The following is a 27,149-nucleotide window of genomic DNA, read 5'->3' as shown; positions in this document are numbered from 1 at the left end:
AAGTGAGCACAAGAGACTGCTTTCATAAAAAAAAAATCTATTTAACCAAAGTTTTAAACCGTAGTGTATATAATAGGGTACAAATACTTGCACATTACATATACAGTTCTGGGAGGATATGCAGCCATTCAGGAGGAAGCTGGCGACCTTCAGCACCACATTGCATCCTTTATTGCCACATCAGCACCAAGTTCCAAGTAGGAATTTGAGTCAAGGAGGCTAACCTGCAAGCTTTCAGATTATAATAAAAGGTGATTTGAATAGGTGGTTAATTAAGCCATAACATCAAAATGTAACCGTTCAATCAGGATGGGAAAGGTGCGGAATTAACCATTCAGATTTATTAACAAATTTTTTAATGGTTCTCTCAGGAAGAAAGAATGTGCAGTCAGTATTTTTTTTGGGGGGGGGCATATTTTTCTTATACTTTTTGCACAGTTCTGCGTTCTTTGCTATTGTTACTAACTCAAGCAATACAGAACATCCTATAGAAACGAACTGGACTGGTGATTTTTCAATAAAATGTGCTCAAATTGATTGAATCCGAGAGCTTTCTGACCCTGCATGGACAGCAACACAACTGACACGTTCAAGGCCCAGAAAGGTATAAGGACATGGTAAAAATAGTCCATGTGATGAGAATAGTCCAGCTTGTGCGCAAAGAAAACAAAAATAATGACTTCATTCATCAACTTTTTCTCTTCCAAGTCAGTCTCTGCCAACATTCACGAGATTACCCGTATCATCTTTGGCTACTTGTATTATTAAATGAGACCCTACAATATTTTACTGTATGAAAGAAATTAATTCTGTATGAACAGAATGGCAGATGGCAGCAGTTAACTCACATGCACAGACGAACAGAACAGTTAACACAACTAAAAATCCTAAAAAAATCACTTGTTTTAGTTATTTTTGTTGCAGTTGCAGTTCAAGTGTCCTCTCAGAGTGCAACACACTCTATCCCAGAGTATTTGTATTGGCTCCCTATGAGCAGAGGTCATCACATATGTCTGGTTGTCTTCCACAGGTACTGTTTCACCTGCACCCATCGTCTGCTCATCTCTCTAGCCTTCAGCCATTGATTTTGATAGTGTAATAATATATGAGTAGGACCTGTGGCAGATGGACAGCTCCTGCGGAGATGGAGTTGAGTTTTTACAGCACACACTCAGCGGCAGATGAGGGCAGGAGGTTTTGATACGATTCAAATGGTTGGAGACTGAACTCATGACCTCAGGGAAAGCAGCGGGGTTTCGGTACGTGAGATGATTCCTCGATCTCAAAGATGAGCGGGGAGGAACTTCACATTCTCCCATTTATCATAGTCAGGGAACTGGGAAACTGTTAGTCGGGTTAATTAGCCGCGGTGTTGAGCTATTATTGTGTGATGTAGAGTATAAACTGCATTAAAAGCCACCGCCTGCAAATCCTTTGTGTTCCATAAACAAAACGTGCAAAATGCTCAGCATGTTAACTTAGCATGTTTGATTTGGTAGTCAGATGCAAGAAAAAACAACAACATCCCATAGATCAGGGGTCTTCAGCAGGGGGTCCCTGTCCTATAGGGGGTCTGCAAATTATTGTTGGATCTCAAGCATTGTTATTTTGTGAAAAAAAGGAAATGTGTCAAATTCGTTCACTTCAGCCAAAGCTAAAGTTAAGATGCTAAAGTTCAGTTTAATGTTTCATTTGTTCCTCTCACATTACATTATAATTTTACTTAATACATTTGAATGCACAAGTTTATGACTCAATTAATTTTAATGCCTTGTAACCATCATAACAACCTATGTTAATAGATTGATAAAGGGATAGTTCATTCAAACATTTAAATTCTGTCATTAATTACTCCCGCTCATGTCGTTCACAGAAAAGAAGAAATTTTTGAATAAAGTTATTTTAGTTTACTTTGCACACAAAAAGTATTCTTGTAGCTTCATAACATTACGGTTGAACCACTGATGTCACATGGACTATTTTAACGATACCCTTACTACCTTTCTGGGCCTTGAAGTGGTAGTTACATTGCTGTCTATGCAGGTCAGAAAACTCTCGGATTTCATCAAAAATATCTTAATTTGTGTTCTGAAGACAAACGAAGGTCTAGGGTTTGGAACGACATGAGTGTGAGTAATAAATGACAGAATTCACATCTCTTTAATATGGTACTTCTATAGACCAGGCTTAACATGCTACTTGTATTATAATTTTGTATTATTATTATTTACTTACAGATTTTTTGTTGTTGTTGTAATAATTCAGAGAAATTCATAAAACAAATTAGTGTGATTATGATGTAACTAGTAAACAGACAAAGTTCCAGCATTGTCTTTACAAAGCCTTTTTTGAAAGTTTACAAATGACTTTTTTATGGTTTAATTGGCCTTCTAGTTAGACAGACCAATGGATAAATAAATTAAGTTTCATTGTACTGTCCATGGTGGAAGAACACGTAATTTGTTATTGAATTTGTTGTTAAATCAGGAATTGGAAGAGAGCCAATTCTTAAATTCTGAATTCTGCCCAACCTTGGAACAAAGCCTAATGGTTTCAGGAATAAAGGAGCATTTCAGTTTCTCCTGTCTTTGTTGTGGCATACTAAACTAGACAATGAAGTGCTGTAGACTTTTTTTTATGCAGAATGAATTTTAAGACATTAAACCAGAGCTGAGAGTACTACACTCATATTAAATTTGTTTGTTGGTATTGAAAAAAAAATAATAATGCAAGTATCCTAACAGGAACCAGTATATTTTCCCTGTGTTCCAGTATTGCAGTACAGCGTTACACATGTCAAGAAGGTGTGCTTGTGTGTGTCTTGGATGCACATTTAGTTTATCAGTGCGTTCTAGCATCTACCTGGTGGCACCGCTGATCTGGCATCGCCAGTCTTGGAAGCACATCTCAGATCGCAGCCAGCGGAGGAAATTCAATATTCCATTGTGTCACCAATCGAGCGCAAGCAGCAGCCTCGATCCCTGGTGAGGACCAGTGCCACTGCGTTTCTGGAGTAGATCCCGGGTGAGCCCAAGCGGAGGACACGTCTCTCCTCCTTCCTGTCTCTGTCGGATCACGTATTCCGGATGGGGCCCACGTGTTGTGGAGGAAGCATGAAACGCTCCATCATTCCTTCCCCACCGGGGCCTCTCTGGCAGAGTCGGGCCGGCTCCTAGAAGCTTCTGCCTGGGATGTGACCTTCACTCCCACTCGTAGTAACAAAAGGTGGAGCACATGTTTGGATGGTGGCTGTTTCCTCCCTATAGCTGTACTTATTCTCTCACGATAAAAATGAAGAAAAAGCGCTGCATTTTTCATCGAGATCTGGCAATAAGGAAGCGTCTTATTTCAAGCGCTCTTTGATTTTGGCCTTCTGGAGCTTTACTGTATGTGACTTGTTTTGCTTTCGTGGTTTTAATTAATCTGCAGAGGCAGCTATTAATTGGCGTCGCTGTCCGTCTCGCACACGAGCTGTAATGTGAATGATCTGAGTGAACTATTTGCTGCTTCACTGTGCATGTGGGGAGTTAAACAAGTGGAGGAGTTCAAAACAAATTAAAAACTTTTAGGCTTTTGCAATTATGAGGAAAATTGCTCGGATGAAGTAAAGCGATTTAAGTTTTTCCATCTGTAAATATCCCTGTTTTAGTGAAAGCTGTGAGCTAATTAGTTGAATTAGCTTTTTATTTACAAAAAAAAAAAAAATAGTGCTGCTTTCGAAGGCTGTTTGCTATTGTCACTGTTGTTGGTTATAAATAAACCACACATCCAAGCTATCAATTACATAGCTGAGATTAATTTCATGATTGATATTTGATGAGCATGTAGTATATAGATAAGTATGTCGCTCGTAGGCGAGACTCAATCTCTTCCACTGAATAATTCTCATGCATGCAGTAATAGGAAAATCACATCACCTATAATATTGTGGCTGCTGTTTTCATTAATAGCTGACCCTCTTCTCTGTCTCTCTCTCTCTCTCTCTCTCTCTCTCTCTCTCTACCACTCTTGACTATCTGATAACATCCTTGCAAGCGATAGTTTCATTTTCATCATGGAAGTCAGCAGCCTTGGCACTTGGACAGGGAAAAACAATCTTACTAAGTGCCAGGTTTCAGCCCATCTCTCTTTCTAACTCTTTTTCCCTCTCTCTTTTCTGCCTCTCCAGCACAATAACGCCCTCTGCTTATCGTCGCCTGAGGTTTACAATTGACCAAAACAAACAAATAACCCAAGAGAGGCACAAGGCCACTGATGGTAGAGAGTAGGAGAATATAGACAAATGGAGAATAAAAGCCTTTAAGGAAACAAAATAAAGAAAGGGACTGTTAAATCTGAGAAAGTCTGAAAAAGAAGAGGTAGTGATAACTCAAGCGGTTTACCACCATTTTGCATTTAATTTGACACTTTCAAAGAAGCTGACTTACAATGCATTTGAACTGAAATTTACACTAGCAATATCAGCCATCTTGGCATTGCTAGCACAATCATCTACTTATTAGGAATAGCGTACATTTCTTATTTTTATTTATTTTACATTTATTCATTTAACATTATTAGACATTCTTTCGTTTACAAGTATAGGAACTCACAGTACAATAAAAACAAGGTTTTCTTTTGTTTGCTTGTTTTTAAAACTTATACAATTTTATTATTTCATTTTCATTTCATCTTTTACATTAGCTCATGGTGCACAACCCAAGGTTGTGGGTTCAATTCCCAGGAAATGCATTAACTTAAAAACATTAATGTTTTTTTTTCTCCTTATAAAACAAACGTAAGAAACATTATTTTTAATTTTTTTATTTATTATTTTTATTTATTCATTTTTATTATTTTTATTTATTTATTTTTTTTACATTAGCTCGAGGTGCACAACCCAAGGTTGTACAGCAGGTTCAATTCCCAGGGAATGCATTCACTTGTAAACTGCAGTCTAAAGTTATTTTATTTTTATTTTTTTAAAGGCCAAATGCATAAACATTAGTTAGTACTGTTAGATTGTTAGTTACAACATCATTGGGCTTATAGAACAAAACACAGATCAGTTCAGCTGATAAATCAGCTCGTAAGTGTATTTACTTGTCTCAGTGTTTAGCGCATTTGCCGTTGCTAGGAAACGCTTATTTTGTTTACTAGGATGAGAGTTGCTGAAATCGCGTTTGGTCTCGTACTGTATCGTGTATCTTGTCAGTGTGTGCACTTGCTTGGCCATTTGTAGTTGATAAACAGGAAAGTGGGTTCAAGCGCCAGCAGAAGGCAGTGTAATGAAGTGGTCTTTAAGAGAAGCAGTCTATCAGCGGAAGTTTAAAATCAGCTCGTAAGTGTATTTACTTGTCTCAGTGTTTAGCGCATTTGCCGTTGCTAGGAAACGCTTATTTTGTTTACTAGGATGAGAGTTGCTGAAATCGCGTTTGGTCTCGTACTGTATCGTGTATCTTGTCAGTGTGTGCACTTGCTTGGCCATTTGTAGTTGATAAACAGGAAAGTGGGTCCAGCTGAATTGAAATGATCATTTGTTAGATTGGTATAATAAAGGTTATTATACCGCGGCAGCGGTCGCGGCAGTCGTCGTGTGAAGCCCTCTTAGTGTGAAGACCAAAGAGTGTAAAGACCATCGACTCTACCGTGCGACTCCACCGGGCAGGGACACCGGCAAGGGATAGTAGTAGCTTTTTATTTAATTTTTTCATTGATATGTTTATTATTGAAATGTTGTTGTTATATGCATGTGTTAATTTTATTTTATTTCTTTATTTTCTTAAATATGTGGGTAGATAGTATTTATAGAGTTGTAACTTTTTAGTTTTAGTTACTTTTTCTTATTTGTAAGTCGCTTTGGACAAAAGCGTCTGCTAAATGACAAAAGTAAAAAAGTAAAGAGTGTAAAGACCATCGACTCTACCGTGCGACTCCACCGGGCAGGGACACCGGCAAGGGATAGTAGTAGCTTTTTATTTAATTTTTTCATTGATATGTTTATTATTGAAATGTTGTTGTTATATGCATGTGTTAATTTTATTTTATTTCTTTATTTTCTTAAATATGTGGGTAGATAGTATTTATAGAGTTGTAACTTTTTAGTTTTAGTTACTTTTTCTTATTTGTAAGTCGCTTTGGACAAAAGCGTCTGCTAAATGACAAAAGTAAAAGTAAAGTAAGTTCAGGATCACAATAAAATCTCCGGTATCTTTCTTACATCTGCATTGCTCACATATCAATCGCTACACTATATGATGCCCAGCAGATTATTAATTTTTTTAAAACAAAGTTTGCATCTTACACACGCAGAATCCAATTTCCTCAGTCTCTGCGTTCTTTCATAATTCATAAAAGCCATGTGTCCTGGAACCTGTTGTCATATATTAATATTAATGACCCTAAACAAACATCATCACCCAGCGTGACTGATCACACTCTACACAAATGTTTACATCTCTTTAAACAGCTGGAACTGAGTGGTGCAGGTTAACTTTAAACAGCTGCTGTGCTGTGAGGTCTGCTGGGAGGCACACCTGCAAAAATATAAAAACAACAGAAGTAGAACTTTAGCCTGTTTGCCCCTATTGGCCCTCCACGTCTCTCAAACCACATAGCGAGAGTTATTTTCTGTGCTGAGGTGACAGGTTTGCCTGCCAGCTCTCTGTATCAAACAGCTGGAGATCTGTGTGTGCAGCTAATGCTAAAACAGCCTGAATTGTTGTGGTCTGTTTACTAATGTTGGTTTAAAGGTTAGGAGATCGGGGGAGCTGCTGTTAGCCGTCATGCAACAAAAACCAGAAACCTTTAAACAACTGAAATTAGACAAATAATTATTCACCAAAACATTGTTTTTTTTTTTTTTTTTTTGTTAATACACAGATATTCACAATAGCATTCATGTTTTTGAAATCAAGCATAATTGTTGATTTATTCTTTTTTTATTATTTAGTTACTTTTTGCCCTTAGTGTTTTTAATTGTCTTGCTTTATTTTAAATAAGCACAACCCAATGTTGTAGGTTCAATTCCCAGGGAATGCATTAACCTAAAAATTTTAATGTTTTTGTTTATTTGTTTTTTTGTTTGTTTTTTTACTTTAAAATAAAAGAAATAAAAGTTTGTTTTATAGTTTTTATTTTTTTTTACATCAGCTCATGGTGCACAACCCAAGGTTTAATTCCCAGGGAATGCATTCATTTGTAAACTGCAGTCTAAAGTTGTTTTGGATTTAAAAAGTAAGGCCAAATGCATAATTTCTTCCGATTTCTTCTTTTTAGTTAGTTACTGCTGTTTTGCTCATAGGGTTTCTTATTGTCTTGCTTTATTTTAAATATATTTTAAATGATTTTTCATATTTTCGTATGTATTTTATATGAATTATTGAAGCCATTTTAGCTGCATTTTATGCATGATATATGTGTCCTTTTCATTTCGTTTCTTTTTAGTTTTTTTGCATATTTTTTTTCTCTTGTTGCTTATGTTTCAGTTTCATATGTGTTAATATGGATTTTTAATTAATTTAAATTCTTCTTCATCATAATATATATTTCAGTGTTTTTATATACTGATCTGTGAAGCATGAATATATTCCATAGACCATTTTTTTTATATATATATAGAGTAGTGTGCAATGACGTGCACTTTATGGCCACAAAACAGGTATATGAGAAAGTAAAGGAAGGCAAGTTAAATTTCCCGTTGACCTTTAGTCTGTTAGGAGATGATGTTGTCTGACAAAATGTAGGGGAATGTATTCATGTTCTGCATCACATTGTTTTCATTCACACTTACTGTCCTTCTCATCTCCTATTCTTAGGACCCCTTAAATGTGTCCCAACTGTGTAGTAACACAACTAGCACTTGATTAATTAAACCACTTGATTTAGTTCTTCGTTTGTCCAAATGCTTTCAGTTGGAGGTTCCTGGAGGACCAGACTCAGGACCACTCTATGACCTGGATCCCCATTAATGGTCCTCACACCTTCTCTGCCCTTCTCTGGCAGGGTTTCCAGTCAGACTTCTTTTAAAGTATGCCACAGTACATTTCTCCAGTCCTCTGCCAACCTGAGCGAACATCAATCTTAGACCACTATGATGTCCTCTGCACCTTCGGCAGAGTCGTTCTCCTTGAGCCTGTGTCTGGACGGCCCAACCGCACACATCCACTAATCAAAGCGGGCTCTGGAGCGGCATCTCCACAAAGTGCAAGAGAGACATTGGCAAATGACAGTTAAAGGATGCATTTATCTTTTCTCTCCAATAAGCTACAGAGACTCCTGAGCGTCGTGTCGGTCTCGGGTTGTGTGCGCGCGTGTACGGACAGTACGAGGGCCGCTGTGGCGGACACGAGCGCTATGATTAATGGCTCAATTTCCTCTCCCACTTTTTAAAGTGGATTGTCAATTTGCTCTCTGTGATTTGGTGACGTCTCATCTACTGAGTGGGTGGGAAGACAATGTAAAAGATTGTGGATGAGCAGTTTGATTATGATTATTGAGATGACAGCGAGACTCTAGGAGGGACTTCATCGCTTTTTGCTGCTGACCTTGGGAGGGAAACAGAAAGACACTCAGTTTGAAGCTCGGAATCATGTGGAAGCACATCTCATTGATGTACAGGCCTAGAAGAGCAGAAGTCTCTTATGCTCAAGAAGGCTGAATTGATTTGAGCAAAAAATACTATAAAAACAGCAATATCGTGGAATTTTAAATAAATGTTTTCTATGTTAATATATATTTTTTTAAATGAGCTGAATTTTCTGCATAATTACACCAGTCTTCAGTGTCACATGATCCTCCAGAAATCATTCTAATATGCTGATTTGCTGCTCAATTTTATATCAATTATTACTGGTGCTTACTTATTAATAATGTATCTCATTATCAGTGTTTAAAATCCTGCTGCTTAATAATTTTGTGTTCAAAGTTTAAAAACAGAATATATTCAATTTTATGTAATAAATTATCATATTAAAATGTCTTTACTGTCATATTGGATGAATATAGTGTATCCTTGGTAAATACAACTGTTTTTAACATTGATAAAAATAAGTAATGTTTCTTGAGCAGCAAATATTCATATTAGAATGATTTCTGAAGGATCATGTGACACTGAAGACTGGAGTAATGATTCTGAAAATTCATCTCAAGAATAAATTATATTTCAAAATATATTTAAATAGGAAACAGTTATTTTAGTTTCAAGAGACTTTTAAAAAAAACTTCTGACTGGTGTTGTATGTTTCTTCACACCTTAGTCTTTCCAGACTGGTGGCCCAGGCTGGCCTTAAGGAAACCCACAGTTAAATAGATTAGAAGTGATGGTGTTCTCACAACGGAGCTGACCGTACCGCTTTATAACGTCTGCCGCTTGATAACGTGTGAGTGTTGGTTTAAGCGTGTTCAGCGCAGTTCAGCAGGGTACGCTCTGACTAATACTCATTTCGGAAACTGCCAGCCATCTATGTAATGCGGGATTTAAGGGTACCTGTGGGGACCATGGCAGGAACCAAGTGTGATGGAGACCTGCACTAATGAATCAGGGCACGTATTCAAAAAGGATCTGTCGTACAAAATTTTCTTCACCCTGCAGCAAATTGTGGAGGACAGTATATTCAGCAGAATGAAGACTCTCTCTGGCTTTCTTCATGGTGCCCCGGGGAGCAGTTTGGGTTTAAAGTGCATCGAGTTTGGTCAAATGAGAGTCGGTTTTAGGATGATCCTCAGAAGAACTACAAGGCCTCCATCTTGGCCTAAATTAGGAACTTATTATGAATTATGCAGAAATCATTCAGTGACGTAAAATCACATTTTACAAGCCTTGTAGTAAGGATGGGCACTTTAGTTATTGTTTGAGTACATGTGGCATGTGGGGACGTCCAACTTTTGGTCTTTGTCTTGTTACATCTTATTTTATAATAATAATAATAATAATTACTACAATGTTTTAACTTATTTCTATTATTTAATTTTTGCAGTTATTTTTTATTATATTTCATTTTTGTAGTTAGTTTTTTGTACATTTTTATTTATTTATTTAAAAAATGGGCTGTGTTAAACTACAAAACCATAATTTTTTTTTTTTTTTTAAATAAAATCCTGTGCCTCATTCAGTTTTTGCATAATCAAACCACAAGGTACTGACGAGAATCATGCCTTAATCGATCTCACAATTACCAACCAAGTCCATTTTTTACCCTTGTGTACAGTAGGTGACAGTAGATTTTAAAATTCAGTAACTCATGTGATGCATCAATCAGTTTTCATGATTGATAATTGCTGTCACTTCTGATGCCCATTCCTAACATTTTAAAGGGATCATATGACGTTACTAAAAAGAACATTTTGTGTATTTGGTGTAATGCAATATGTTTATGCGGTTTAAGGTAAAAAAAACCACATTATTTTCCACATACTGTACATTATTGTTGCCCCTCTATGCTCCGCCTTCCTGAAACGCCTTCCTATGCTCATGCCTATCCAGTATGTATACATTTGGGCGGTGTTTTGCAAATCTTCCCATGCTGTGACCTAGACATGTGGGGGCGTGTTTGAATTAGCCATTTTAGGGGGTGTGATCGAGTCTTAGCTTTTATAAAGAATCTCTCTTTGGTTTTGAGACTTTAGACTTTGCAACTTCAGGGATTTTATGCACAGCTTGTAACACTCCAAAGAGAAAAGAAAACTTGAAATTGCATCATATGACCCCTTTAAAATTATTCAAAATTGGTGCATTGCATCAGCACACCACTGATCTTGTAGCAAAAGACTGATTTTTTATTTTTTTTTAAATGCAATTGCCATTTTTTGCCTTAACTAATTCTAGAGTGTTACCCATGGTTAAGTAACAAAAGACTCCCCTGAGCTCAAGTGGGCCAGCTTGATCACTTCAACAAAGTGCTTCATCAAAAAACGACTGACACTTTGAATTAATAGCTGGAGTAATTGTACTCGATGGTTGTTACGCTTTTTCACAAGCTCGACGGTGACGTGAAATCCACACGTTTTGCTCCGCGTCTGTTTTGCAGCTCGAACGCTTCCCTTTAAATAAACCTGTCAGGAAGTCATATTGTTCACGACTTCTCTTTCATATTGGGAACAACAGAGGGAGACGGATGGCAGGCCTGGCCTTTTGAAACAGGTAGCAGGATTTGCTCATGTCTTCCTTTGGTGTTGAATTGTTAGATATGTTTCAAAGATCATTTTCACAGGAGCCCGATTTGCATTTCATAAAGTTTAGCAACAAGCATTCAAGACGTAAGCCAGAGAGAGAGAGAGAGAGAGAGAGGCATTGTCTGGAAGGAAGGAGACACTTCAGTTCGTCTGGAACGCCAGCTCTTTCACACACGCCTCCCGTTTACCCCCTGCAATAGTTTAAAGAGCGCTTTGAGGAGTTTCACATTTGTCGGCTCCTGAGTGGCAAACTTGGAGGCGCTCATTGGCATTCAGAGCGAGGCGTCGACACCGCCCTTCAGGTTAACTGCGGGTTAGGAAAAGAGCCGCCTGGAGCAGGTTCGCTAGAAGCCGAACGACTGGCCCCCAGGGTTCATGGGAAGTCGGTGGGAGGGGGAACGGGAGAAACGAGGGAACAGGGAAGGGATGTTCTCTGGCAGAACGCTGAAGCCCCGAGGCCTTCATCTTCATTTCAATGCAAAATGACTTTGTCATATAATCTCTTTGGTGACTACAGCTCTGAGTTAGGAGCACGGAACAGAGGAATAATAAGGCAATGAGAGCAAAGAGGGGAGGAGTGCTGGGAAAGTGTAGGAAGCACAAAAAGCAAGCTTATCGGAAAATGAGGAAAACTAGAGTGAGAGGGGACTGTAAAGACGAGCGGGCCACTGAGAATTGACTCCTGAATAAACAGAATTTGACAAAGGCTCGGCTCCCAGATGCTCAGTATCTGTCTTGATGCTTGTTTGCCAAATTACAGCGGGTCATTGTTTTTCATTCAGTCCATCGGTGGCAGTGCCAGGACACTCCCAGGGTCCCAGCGTAACAAATAATCAGACAGTGAAAATGGAGGCCCAGCTCAACGGTAAACATGAAAACAAAGAAGAATGTGTTACGGTCACATAAGATGATGGAACAACAAAGAGTTGGCCCGCATGCCCTGGCGTCAGGAGCCAAATCTGATCACATTCAAATCATAAAACTAGCAGATTATCCAATCTCATGCTCCATAATACCAGCTGGATTTTTCCTCATTTGCTTAGTGTTACTGTCTTGTTTTTGACTAATGATTGTGTACGTTGTGACCTCTTGTTTGGCGACCAGCGTGTTTGTCTATGAGGTTTTTTTTAGTGCACAAAACTTGAAGTTAAACATTTTAAATGCTTCTCCATTTGGTCTGTTCAACCTGGTCTCATAAAGATACGTACCTCTGTGCACTTTCTGTGCCACACCGTTTTACGTACCTTACTGCACGTTTTGCAGCAGTTTCAAAGAGAAATGTCCACTGAGTGTCGCTAAAACACAGGTTAAATACGTGAAACCTGGCATGTTTTTATTATGTTGATATAGGTACGTATTGCTGTGTTTTTATTATGTTGTTACAGGTACGTACTGCGGCGGTTCAGAATTCAAATATCCAGGGTCTGTCCCTAAAAGTTAATGCTCTATCGTGTTGGAAATATGTCCTAGACCAAACCCAAACCTAAACCTAACCGATAGTGTTAACAAATGCAGAATTGGTTAAAAAAAAACGTATTTGTTGATGCAGTTGTTCGTGCCATTTCAACTTCCTTTTACGCAGATTTGAACTGTTTTGTCAAACCGTAGTTACACGGGATTCGAACCGGAGCTTCTCGCCTTCTAAGTATGGCTCCTTACTCTGTGAGCTACCGAACAAACTTACCGTCTATGAAAGCCCATAGATACGAGGCTGGATATGTGCGATGCTAACATTCAAAAGCATCAGTTTTCAAATCTCCCAGCATATTAATATTGTTTTGAAGTCGTAACATGATATTCTTAAAGTAATTGTGCGAAAAATACACTTTATTAATCAAAACTCTGTAAATTTGTGTGAAAAGGAGTAAAATGTGTCGGAGTGTTACTGCCTCTAGTGTTTGTTTCTTTAGGAAACTGAAACTGCAGTTATATGTAGTTATTGGTACATATTTCGTGTCTCGCTAAAAAGTGTACCCAGGTACATAAATTCCATGAGACTAGGTTGGGTCTGTTGCAGAAGATTGTGGCAAAATAACATTTATTTCGCTGTGTTGTATCATTCTAATGTTCAATTGGTCATTCATTTGTTTGTGCTATTGCTCTGTCTATCATTCGTTCCATCCATCTGTCCGACCGTCCATCAATAAATTAATTGTTCCTTCGGTCCATCATTCATTCATTGGTTCTATCGCTCTATCTATCTATCTATCGTTCTATCCATCCATCCATCAATAAATGAATTGTTTCTTCAATCCATCATTTGTTCCTTGGTTCTATTGCTCTATCATTCATTCCATCCAACCATCAATAAATTAATTGTTCCTTTGATCCATCATTCATTCATTGGTTCTAACGTTTGTTCCATCTATCCATTCATCCATGCATTAATAAATGAATTGTTCCTTTGATCCATCATTCATTCATTGGTTATATCGCTCTATCTATCGTTCGTTCCATCCATTCATCTGTCCACCTATCCATCCATATGTATCCATCCATCAATAAATTAATTGTTCCTTCAATCCATCATTCGATCGTTGGTTCTAACGTTTGCGCAATCTATCCATCCATCCATCAATAAATGAATTGTTCCTTTGATCCATCGCTGGTGGTTCATTGGTTCTGTCGTTCTATCTATCATTCATTCCATTCATCAATAAATTAATTTTTCCTTCAATCCATCATTTGTTCATTTGGTTCTATTGCTCTGTCTATCGTTCATTCATTCCATCCATCCATCCATCTATTAATCCATCCATCCAGCATTTGTTCATTGGCTCTATTGCTCTATCCATCCATCCATTCATCCAAAAAGGCTTTTTAAACTTTCAGATGAGAGTTTAACAAGCCAACTTTCAAACATTGTCTTTATGAATCTTCCTTTCGAGTTAAAGTGATAGTTCACCCAAAACTATCATCTTCTGTCAGCATTTACCTACTTTCATATCAGTCCAAACCCTCTATGAGTCTCCTTATTCAAAGGAACAAAAACGAATACATCAGAAAAAAATGAAAATCAGTGAGGTTTGGTGTACTTTAGATTAATTCCGACATTCTTTAACATATCGTTGTGTTCCGCAGAAGTAACAAACTCATACAGGTTTAAAGCAAACTGTTATTATAACAGAATGTTCTTAAATTTACATTCACTAATTCTCCATCCTGTTTGCTCTGATTTAGCAAACAGGATGGATTAAAACAAATTCGCTTCCAATTCAAGAATTAAATCGGAATTAAAAAGCACTCTTGACTCTTTTCTGAACGTTCACAACCCTACTCTAGACACTTGTTTATGAACACTTCCTCGTTCCTCTTGGCTCTTTAATGCACTACTAATTTCTCCTCCGTTAGACCCACCCCTTCCCTCTTTGCCTTCAATAATGAGGGCAGCAGGGTTAAATTGGCACTGCACAAGTTGGCATCTCTAAATTGAAACCAAGAGAGAATATTGCCAGTTGTGTTCCCATACACTTCCCTGGGCCTTCTGCCTGTTCTCAGAGCCGAGCCAAGAGAACATATGGCCGCATGTAGATACATAGCGAATCTTTTGCGTGTCTGTCAGCTGAACACTCTGCCCTTGTGAAGAGCGTCCTGATGTGTCTGTCCTGTAGACGTGTGCCGCTTGTTACCCAAATCCCTTCTGTTTAGCCACGTTCTACTTCATTTAAAGCACGAACAACTGTGATAGAGCCGTTAACATATATGTGACACACGTTGTTTCTGGATTCTAGAAGCACAGACACGGATTCTCCTCACACTTTGCTCAAACGAGCCCACTGGTGCATAAAATGAGATCGGTCTGATCTCAGAATTCAGGCACAAGTAACTCATGTGCACGTGAATGTTGCTTAAGCGCTCCGGTGGTGGTTGCACAGTGATACGATGTAGGATCTGCCACTTGTCAGACGAGTTGATAGTCGATATGGCATGCCGATTGGCTGTTGGACTGGAGATGCGATTCGCCCCTCGGGGCTGTGTAATCTGGCTCCTGACAGCTGCTCAGTGGGCAGTCTGAACACTTTGCGAATACTCCGAAGCGAAGGATGAACGATGGTCATCCTCGGGTCATCTAGAATCGTCCGCGACTCTTGTGTCCCGGCTCGGAGATGGACTGGTTTCTCATACTAATGCTCAAACTTCGTTTCACAAGATCATGTTGTTGGACAAAACTCGCTAAATTTATATGACGGTGTTTTGTGGTGTTTAAATGGAGTTCTCTTGGTTTATAAGGACTGCAGAAGAAAAACTTGTCAATTTTACAGCACCTGAGAGAGAAACTCGGTCGGCTTGGATACATTTGTTTTAGTACTTTTAATAGGCTGATAACATTAAGGGCAACATGTAACCTGTTTTTCTTCTAGCTAATTAGCCCTTGACTGTCTGTCTGTCTATCGTTCTATCATTCTATTGTTCTATCTATTGTTCTGTCATTCTATACATCATTCTATCATTCTTTCCATCCATCATTTGTTATATCTGTATCTCTGTCTAGGCCTATAAACCTGAAGGTTTAATTTTAAGGTTTTATATTTTGTGGCTTTTTGTTTTTTCAATTCAGTTTTAAGAACTGAAGTGGGCTTTAAAAGCATTTTGAAGCATTCTCAAAGCATTTCCAGGAATACAGTGGTACATGACCAAAATACAACAGACTTTGAATACCTTACCTTGAATGGTGTTAAAATACATTGGATTTTTATTTTTATTTTTTTATGTGGTTCTTTAGTGTGAACAGCGGAGTTAAAGAGGAAATAATAGGATGAAGAGAAAGGGAGTGACATTGTAATGTTATTGAACTACGGAATTTGTATTTTTAAGACACATTTTAGAGAGTAAGAAGAGCACGATTCTAAAAGTTTCATCATTTGTTCTGTTACAGGAGATTGCGGCCTACCTGATTACATTTGAAAAACATGAGGAGTGGCTGACAACGTCCCCCAAAACCAGGTAAGATGACACGCGTGGCAGCGTTTCCTCATTTCGAGTGCAGTGTTACCTGAAAAGCAGAAAGGTACGTTTCAGCACAGCTGCCAGTTCCTGCGCATTTCGTGGGCATGTGCAGACAGATAATGGAATATTAATGACTATTTATAATGCAAGATGTGGCCAGGTCTATTAGCTTAATGCTGTCTTTGCTCACCAATGCCATTAACGTGGGTGGTAATGTGGTGAGATCGTAGAACATCACCCTACGGTGATAAGGGCTCAGCACAAAATTTACAGTGTTACTTGATTTACCGAGCAGCGATAATGAAAAAGCTTTTTACTTTTAATGCCAGTTTCTATATCTATCCTGAGAGATAACAGCTGTGATATGATGATGAATGCAAATTAAGATAATATGTGGTTATATATGAAGCACACGTCAAGAGCAACCAAATTAATTCTAAACTTTGACGTTCCAAATGTTTTCAGCACAGTGTATTTCTATAGAAGGCCATGCAATTATATTTAATCGTAACACAAGGAACTTGTGAGTAGAGAAGGAAATATCCAACAGTATCAAAAAGAGCAATTTTGCATGCTTATCTGCGGTGGGCCAGAAAGATAAGTTTGAATTTATTCATAAACAGAAAGCTGTGGAAAGGGCAAGGGTTTGTACGGGAAGAAAATCAAGGGAAACTGAAAATGTGGGCAGACAAATCACCACGGGGTTTCGGGTTCAAGAGCTGTTTACATGGACAGAGGTTGCCTGGCCAGCATCTGGACCTGTCATTCACAGAACGTGTACAAACACATTTGTAAGTACAGCGAGCAGACAAGGCTTTACTGAGCACACAGCTGCTCAAGAAACAGCCTTGTTTTCTTGTGTAACGATTTTTAGTGATTCAGCTCTGACATCAGATACCAAATGACTCATAAGATGCTTTTTGATTTGTTGTGTTTTACGTAGGCACACAGACACATATGCTGTGCCCCCAAAACATATTTTAAGAATTAAGCTGTACATAAAAATGTCTTGAGTGTCGTTGCATTAGATAACAAAATAGCAAGTGTCATTTATTTTGAAGAAGCACATGCACTTTTTAAGTAGAACAAAGAAGTTTGTTGGTTTTAAATGACAAATTTAAATGATAAATTAATTCTATTTATACACTCAGAGCTCAGAAAACATGCATTTTGTATCCAGATATATGCTTATGTGTTTTATCCAGATTGCATTTACACCATTTCAATACAGTCATTAAAATTTTGTAATGGTTTTCAAAGAATATGTTCCCCAAGGCTGCATTTATTTGACCAAAACTACAGTAAGTTATACTGTGAAGTGTTTTTAATTTTAATATAGTTTCAAATATAATTTATTCCTGTGATGCCTTGCCTTTTTGACATTTATTTGAATACCGGAATATTTAGTAACATTAGCTGCGGTTTGAATTTTTCTGGTCTCCTTTTTAATGTTTAAATTAAATTAATCAAAAAGCATGTCTAATTAATTAAAATCATGAAACAAACTATTTAACATCAATTTATTAAAAGTTTAAACAAAACGTTTAAAACTAAAAACTAAACGTTACATTTTGGGCCCTATGAAATGTTTTATTTTTTCCAACCTTATGTTTTTATGCTTGCGCTATAGAGAAAATAAAATGAAATCAAATTAACTTGACCTTCAAGGGGGGCGGGGGTGCCGTTGGGGGGGGTTGGGCGCCCCCCTAATGTAATGGCAGGGGAAACACTGAAAATACGGCTAAAGGAAACATAAATTTAGCCAAAAAATCCTATATATCGCAAAAAAAGTTTTCACGCTCACGAGGTGGTTTTTCAGGCAATTCGAAAAAGGATTATATCTCAAAACTGCAATGCAAACAGTTTTTTTCACATTTACAGATCACCTGGCCGTAAAAATCATATGATCATTCTTTAATGTACTATAACCTCCAAGAAACATGAGCCACTCTCATGGCCACTCTCAAGTATAAGGGGCTTTCCTTGCCATTAATGCTTGGATGGATAACCCCTTATTTACATTGCACACATCTGCAGTGCATTATGGCTCTGACACGGCCAAGTCAGTGGTTGTGTTTATACCAGCTGCACTGCAGCACGTAAGCATCCTAGAAGCGGCTCTCCATGCTGCTTCGCTAAAGATACACGTATACGTCTCCTTCTATTAAAAATAATGGCTAGTGCGGTGGCTGCGATATACGTAAACCTACTGACTTATCGGAGAGGAAAAAAGTACATTTTAGTCGCATAACATCAGTTAATGGAAATGCCGTCATTTCGCAATAGCTTTTTAAATCAATATTTATAAAATATCTCAATTTTGCGCAAATCTATAATGGAAATGCACCTATTGTAAATGTGTTTACTTTTGGCCAGTTTAATGTGTCCTTGCTAAATAAATGTCTTAATTTCATTCTTCAAACTTTTGAATGGTAGTTTATCTTTAAAAAAAGATTTGCTTTTAGAGAGAATTTGTGTGCTCCCATTATGTGGGTCACATGAGAAAAGTGCATCCAAATAAGAGCTTAACGATAAAGCGTTAATGATTTGATCGCAGTGTGTGACAGCGCCAGGACGCAGAGCAGCAGGGAAGAGACTGCCGGGCAACTGTCCTCTACACACACACACACACACACCCACACACACAAACAAACATGTAAACACAAGCATTCACACTCTAGCATACACACGTGCACACAGACACACACGCAGCCCCTCTCCGCCCCCAGCCTGCCTTTACATAATGGCACTGATTTCAGTCTGCAAATTGCCATGGCTGTTTAGTGCAGCAAGAGCTTTCCTGCTCTTAATGAAGCCTGCGTGACTCCAGACTGTCTTCAGGGGTCATAACCAGTGTGAGTTCACACTGCAAGCGACGACTGGAGACACACAACCGACATCATCCCCTAAACACACACATTCATCTTCTAATATAATTAAAGCAATGAAAGCACTACGATGATTGTGTCGTATTAATTTGAAGTTAAAAGAGTGCTTGTATCTCAGTAGTAACTCTTTATGAAACGATAGGTTGGGTAATTCACTCATGATATCTCATCTCAGGATATTCAATTGTTTTTAAGACTAGCTTTGATGTATTTTTATTGGTATTGGTGGGTTTGATATCGTATTGGTTCTGCTGTTAATTGTACACACATATGTTGCTCAGCTGTGCATTGTTTGAGTTTATTAGCCAGGCATTCTGGCTTTGTGTATTTTTATTTTAAGTCTGTTCTGTGCATGTTAACCTTTATATGCCTGGCAGATCTTGGCATTACCATCGCTCTGTGTGTTGTGTGTGAACACAGTCTTTTAAGTGTCTACAAAAGGCTGGAATTGGGTTTTGGGGTAGCAGCACCTTTCCAATACAGATTTCTCCAAACATTTTTGACTTTTAACTATTTGTTTATATTTGTTTAATTATAATTTAATTATAATAATATGGAACAGCCATTACAGGCATTTTTAAATAAAAAAATGCCTTAAAAAAATAAATAATAATAATAATATATATATATATATATATATATATACACACATACATACACACACATACATACACACACACACACACACAGTGCAATACCACATATCAGCTATTTTATTTTGATAATAATAATACTTAGTAGTAGTAGTGTTATGTAGTTTTAAGGTATTAATTTGAATATTTTACTTTTAAGTTATTACACGACATGAACTGTGATCTTTTTATTATTAATATAATTCATGTAATTATTATGCAAAGTTAGGTATATACATTATAATAATAACAAAATTATATATAACAATAATAATAAAATAAAATATATAATTATTATTATTATTATTATTATTATTATTATTATTATTATGTCATTTTTGTGACCTCATATTAATTGAGAGACTACATGGAATATTTGTACTTTTAATTTAGTTTGAAGTGAAATTATATAAATCTATGCAGTCTTATTGTCAAAAAAATTATAATTGCCATTGGGGTAAATATGGGTATTTAATTCAAAAGGGAAAACACATTTATTTTTCTTATCCCATTGGCAACTAATTTTTTCCTGTCTTAAGCATAAACCTCAGTGAATTTTGTTGGATTTCTGTGCTTTTCTCCTCCCTAATCTGCCGTGCCGGCGCTCCCAGACTCCTCCAGTCTCTCTCTAAAGAACAGAACATAAAGGGCCCTCGCCCATCCAAACAATGACGTCTGAAGAATACCAATGCATGCCCGCTGCCGTTTTGTCAAAGTTTAATTTGGCTGATCTGCTTTGTGTCATGTGTCTCTCCTCTCTTCCACAAGGGGAGTGCATCCGAGGTCGTAATTAAACACCACATGCTTATTCATGTGCAAATACACCCAGGGCTCTTTGAAACCGAACCGATGGAGGATAGAATGAGGAGAAAATTGATAACAAACACAGTGAAGGAAAGTGCAGAGGAGAAAATGTCCGCTCGTCTCCTGGAGTTCATGTCTCCTGCTCGAATTGTAGTGGACTTTGTAGGCCAGTGAACCGAGAAGACCCGTCTGTACCGCGGTGAATTTTAAACACAACTAGAATAGAAACCAAACGGACTTTCGTTCGTAAATTCTTCCCAGTTGTTCTTAAAGGTATAATCGACCAATTAAAGCGCTAATGATCCATCTCAGTTTATCATCAGAGTTGACAAATATGAAAGTCGAGTTAATTGATCCATAACAGACGTTTGATTGGGCGGAGGGACTCGCAAACACAACACACACACACACACACACACATATTGTGAGTCAGCATGTGTTTTATCTGACTTTCAGCCAGGAGAGTCTGAGAGAGAGATTGATCTGTTCTGTCTCTGTGATGTACACACCTAATGGAAGCTCCAGACACAAACAGAATATATTCAATATACCGACACACTGTACTTGACTGTGATGATAGTCTAAAGACTGCTTTACACTTCATCTTCTGCTTTGTTTTTATCACACGTGTCCACTGGTGCAAATTCAGACGAGCTGAACATCCATTTCCAATTCGTTCTCTATTGGAGCTGAGCAGCAGAGGATTGTGGGATTGACAGCAGCGCCGAGCGAACAGTGAGAGTGTTAGAAAGTTGGGAAATGCTGAACTTCATGCAAACTAGAGACAAGAAACGTCCTGCAGACCGTCGTTGTGATGTAAAGATAGATAGTTTCAGAGCTTAAATCACATCATTAAATATTATTATGCACACAGATTTCTGTATTTTATACAGACCAAATTCCAGAAATGTTCGGACGTTTTTTTAAATTTGAATAAAATGAAAACTAAAAGAATTTCAAATCATATGAGCCAATATTTTATTTACAATAGATCATAGAAGACATAGCAAATGTTTAAACTAAGAAATTTTAGTTGACAACAATTTTTTTTTTACCATGGTATAGCATCTCCTCTTCTTTTCAAAACAGTTTGAAGACGTCTGGGCATCAAGGTTATGAGTTTCTGGAGTTTTGGTGTTGGAATTTGGTCCCATTCTTGCCTGATATAGCTAGGTTTCCAGCTGCTGAAGAGTTTTTGGTTGTCTTTGACATATTTTGCATTTTGTTATTTATAAATTAAATTATTATTTATTATTTTATTAGGAAGGTCTCACTCCTTTTTAGCCCGGAGGACACGGCGTCTGTGATTTCCAACAACAATGTCAAATTTTGGACACTTTTCCACTTCTGGACCATGTTCACATATGGCTTCCTTTTTGCACGATAGAGCTGTAGTTGGCATCAGCAGATGACACGGCAGATTGTGTTTACCGACAGTGGTTTCTGGAAGTATTCCTGGGCCCATTTAGTAATGTCAATGACAGAATCATGCTGATAAGTGATGCAGTGTCGGTAGCATGTGTTAAAGTAATAAAAAGTCATAATAAAGACTTATATTGTTAGAAAAGATTGTGTGTGTGTGTGTATGTATGTATATATATATATATATATATATATATATATATATATATATATATATATATATATATATATATATATATATATATATATATATATATATATATTGCAGCTGATGCTTGTCCGGAATTATCGGTGTTAGACATAGAAACACTTACATAAAGCATCTTGAGATGTTTTGACATGCTGCATAATGAAATAATATTGATATGCTCCAGTTATTTTCATCATACATTCACTGAATAAAGAAGCTCCATCAGTGTAAACACACATGCACACACACACACACACATCAGTTTCTCTTTGATGCCCACCTTGTTTTTTAGCGCCTTCCCATAATCCCGAGCAGTTTGTTGGACATGCCTTTTATTAAAACACCAATATAACAACAGAGAGCTTTGAAGGTTTCAGCGAACATAGTTCTCTATTCCTCCAGGAAATAAACAATCGCTTTTCACACAGCAAACAGTAAGTGTGTGTGTGAGAGAGAGAGAAGGTCGTAGAGATGTAAGCAGTGGCCATTGCAGACTGTGTGTGTATCGCGTGCCTGCCATAATGAATTGTGCGACGGGCCGTCTCTCAGACGGTACGTCAGCTCCTCTGGCTCTTCCCGCTAGTGCTGCATGTGTTGGCGCGCTACAGTGGCAGACAGACTCTCTGCTCTGCACTAATGCTTTCTGGCAAGACACTGAGCATTTATTAGTGCAGGAAAAGAAATTGCATGTGTACATATGTGTGAATGTTTGCAGTAATGTTGTAACGAAACCAAATGTTCAGTTGTCAACACCTATAGCAGTGAAACTTCTTGGTTCTTGATAGCATTTAATTCCACAACAATAAAACACTTGTTTAAGAAGTGAAATATGTGATCAGTATTATTTAAAATATAACTAAAACTAAAAGAATATTTGTTTCTTGATATAAAATAAACATTTTGTCTGAATGTTTTAATGTTTTGTATGCAAGTATAAAATCTCATGCGTATATCTGATATTTTGACAGTTAGCTGATTTATTCTTTATTTCTGAAGACAAATGGACTTTACATGATAGTTTTTCTCAATTGCTTAAACACATTTCTTGAAATGATGCCTCTTTTTTGCAAAACTCTAAACATGAATCCATAACTTCTAACTCAATTCCCCAAACTTCCTATATCCAGGTCAAAATGAAGCTCTTCACTCAAAACAACTTAATCTTGCTGAAAAACCAAACTTTGCTCTCAGACATGACACACAAACAGTCAAAAACACACACACTACAACACAGTCTTACACACTGATGAGATCAATTCAAAACAATTCTACAAAATCCGGTAATAAGTGTTGCTTGTGGTACTCCCCAAATGTTTTATTCCTCAATTTAGTGTACTGTAGATTACAGCACAATACAGCAAACAACAACAAAAATAATTATTCTGCCCCAGTATCCCCGTCAACATCACAGGCTATACTGGCCCTGGCCAGGCAGCGGGGGTAAAATCCTCTCGCATGCCTGATGTCTTTGTGTCATTGTTCACAAACAAGATAGGCAAAATGCTTAGTCATGTTGTCAATATAACAGTGCACTCTGTTAGTATTACCTGATGTAAACTATGGCAACAGTTTGGATGACAGTTACTGTACTGAAATGCAGAAGGCTGCACTTCTTCACAACATCATTGTGAAAGAGAACAGAAAAAGAAATATGTGCACAAAGGCGAAAATAAAAATGAGAACGTCCACTGTAAGAATTTGTAACTCTTGTGTTGTCCTCTGTCTATATGTGTTTTCCAATTGAAGGTTCATGAGATGTAGCGGGTGGTGATGGCGCAGTGGATAAGACACATGCCTTTGGTCTGAGAGACCCGGGTTCGAATCCACTGTGAGACACCAATGTGTCCCTGAGCAAGACACTTAACCCCTAGTTGCTCCAGAGGCGTGCGACCTCTGACATATATAGCAATTGTAAGTCGCTTTGGATAAAAGCGTCAGCTAAATGAATAAATGTAAATGTAGCTTTGAGCCATTTCAGAGAACTGGTTTGTCATTGGTTGATCTATATTCCGTTCATTAGTGAAAGTCAAGATTCACTTCATGGCAAATTTATAAAAAGTCTAATAGAGATGTGTAGAAAATATGCTTGACAGTTTATGACAACTAGATCAACCATGACATATGCAATGAACTAATGACTCGAGGTTTTGAGGGGTAAGACTATTGCACAGAGAACTATATAATACATTTTAAGCAACATGACAATAGCAACTGATAATGTAGGAAACCACAGATAAATGTACATAATCAGTTGCATCAATGTACCAAAGCAATCATAACTTGTTCAAAAGAATGAGAAACTTTTTATGATGCACAAGTGACTAGATGATGTGGAGGTTGAACAAGTAATTTTGAGAATTAAATTTCTGCTCTGAGAAAAGCACCAAAGCCACTGAGAAAAACTCAGATAAAACTTATCCATCGAACGTTCTGATTGGTGTGTGATAAATTTTGACTCCATTTGTTTCCACTTGGGTAGTTGTGTGCTAATTGAGCACAAACTTTGCAGACTTGGGTGAACAATGTTGAATGCTAATGCTTTCTAAATGACCATATGGTGTAAGCACTGAGAAATGTAGGGTGTGTAGAGTTTTACAGTAACAGTTCACCAAATTTGAGTCATGTGGGATAGTGTTTATAGTTCAGCAAAATGGGTGTGCTTTTTGAAAAATGGCATTATGGTTTTGAAATTTTAGTTCAAAAGCCTGGTTATAGTGTTTTAGCAATCGAGAAAAACTGTAACACCCTGCCAAGATGGGTGTTTTGATTATGAAGTGCATGCAACCATCTATTTACATGCACCCACAGCATGAGCGTTCAAAAGCAGTCTGACAGCAATCTGAAACTAATAGAGTCAGTGTTCAGTACTGCCGAGGATGTAGAAAGACTGTTGAATGTAGAAATACCATTACTTACTGGACGTCCCAAGTGTGCATCTATGTGTGTGTTTATGTGTTTTGCATGCATGTGCATGTGTATTTTTGAGATCTTTTGTATGTTTGTGCCTTGAAGGTTTTTTTTTTCAGTGTTTATATAGGCTGTATGTGCATTTGTTTGTGTATGTGTGCTTTTGTGCATGCATGGTTTTGTGTTTGTACATGTCCTTTTTATGAAATGCTTTTTTTTTTTTGTGAGAGAGAGTTTTGTATTTCTGTGCCTTTTAATGTAGGTTTTGTGTTTATATAATAATCTCACTTGTGTGTGTGCATCGACTTTATTGTGTGTGTTTCTCCATTTACAATATTACTGTAGTCCTCTTGCACTTAGTGAGCGAAGTACATTTATTCCATGTTCGCAGACGTGAGTCAGACGTGTGTGTATTGGGAGGGTGGTGGGCCTGAGCAGAGCGGCCTGTCCGAGGGGTAGTTGAGTAAGATGAAACGAGAGGGGTCTGGGAAGTGGCAACATGTCAATATGAAATAGAGAGTGAGAGAACGAGACAGGAGCTGGAGGAGAGTAGCGAGAGATGATGGATGAGAGACGCCATGTAGGACGCACTGAACCATACGGGAAGAGCAAAGGAAGAAATCTGACGGAATTGGAAAAGAGAAAACACAGTGAGCAGAAGATATTTGAGGGATGAGCACGCTCTGACGAGAGCAGCGATACATCTGTGTGGTCCGGGAAGAATATTGACCATCAAGCGAAACAGCGAGAGATTCCCACCTCTATAAAACATACAACACACAGAGCTCACGCAGAACAGCATGTCGCGGCTTTGAAGTTGTGCGTGTTGGCTTGACGTGTGTTTTTTGACAGTGGTTGGTCATAGTTCAACTTTTGATTTGAGTGCCGGGTGACCTGAATCCGTCAGCCCCGAGCTCATGAATAGTCTAAAACAAACAATCATATACAAACACATTAATGCATTCTACCATGCACAGTACACAGCCTTCAATGTGTCTGTCATCTGAACTTGTGTTGTGTTGTGCATCAAGAGTCATTAATCAGATTGGTCAATGTATACTGCATCCACTCTTAAAAGTAGTATTTCACTTTTAGTTTCACGTTTTTATGATCCAAAATGTGTCCGAACACAATTTAAAATGCAACCCAATTTGTTGCATACTCAGCATTGCCACAAGATGTGCTGTAGTGAGATTTAGCATGAACTGGCCTCTTTTCCAGTCATTTACTCATTTAATTTGAAGTACAGTCAATAAGGGCAAAAGTTTGAAGTGAAATTTGTAGGGCTGTAACGTCCCAGTCGATTAGTCGATTAATTGGTCGATATGGTCTGGTTCGACCAAAAATCTGATTGGTCGATTTTTTGCCGCGCTCATTTCATCAGTTTGGCCGCGCTCATTTCATCAGGTGGAAAGCACTAATTGCTAATGGGGGTGTTTTCAGAGCACCCCTGTTTCACAGGTAACAGTCTGTTTCAGAACACCCCCATTGTTTTCACTTTTTTTGGATTAGCCCAACCCACTGGAGAAGAGAGACAGATAAATAGGCTTTAGAAGGTTTGATGCTGAATATTATTTATTTAATAACAAGCTAGTGTAAAAACAAGAAGCTGTCTCCTTCCAAAGAACCAGTGTTAATTTCGTTAACGAAGAGGACGACGAAAAATATTCGTTAACGAACCTTTTTTCTGTGACTAAGACGAGAAGTTGACGAGATAAAATTAATATCTGATGATAAAAACTATGACGAAATGTATGCGCGTCTTCGTTAACGAGACGAGACGGGACTAAAATGTTATTTGAGGACTACCGGACATTCAAAATACATCCTATAGGCTAAATTGACTGTCTTGTCTTTTAAAATGTGCGTCCCTGTCTCTGGATCGCAATCAGATGAGGGGCGTTTGTATATCTCACAGTATGGCAGCCGCAGTGGGCGGATACGCTACCAAAACGCAAACTAGCGATCTGAAACAATGGCCTCAGCAACTGAATGGTTATAGGGATAGGGTGACCAGACATCCCGTTTTTCCCAGGAGTCACAATTCGTTGTTGATTAACTTAAAGTTAGTGAAGGCGCGATAGGCGGAATCACTCTGATAGAAGTGCTCCACTTTCTCAGTTCTCACACAGCGCGCGATCAGTTCTCAGTTCTCACAATATTGCGCAATTGCGCTGTGCCCACTGTTTGTGATAGTTTTGAGCCTAA

The 27,149-nt window shown here is 37.9% G+C and overlaps 1 protein-coding gene across 1 annotated transcript in view; it reads left to right on the top strand.

Annotated features, from left to right (window-relative positions):
- Nucleotides 1–27,149, top strand: part of camta1b (calmodulin binding transcription activator 1b) — a gene marked incomplete at its 3' end in the record, with an annotated part of 324,758 nt that overhangs the window by 139,861 nt on the left and 157,748 nt on the right. The window contains exon 4 of the mRNA XM_079395968.1: nt 16,028–16,095. Within this exon, the coding sequence (XP_079252094.1) occupies nt 16,028–16,095 (68 nt within the window). The remainder of the gene's footprint in view (nt 1–16,027; nt 16,096–27,149) is intronic.

Source organism: Barbus barbus, assembly GCF_936440315.1.
Source record: "Barbus barbus genome assembly, chromosome: 37".
Taxonomy (NCBI): Eukaryota; Metazoa; Chordata; class Actinopteri; order Cypriniformes; family Cyprinidae; genus Barbus; species Barbus barbus.
This window is presented reverse-complemented; position numbering and strand designations above follow the sequence as displayed.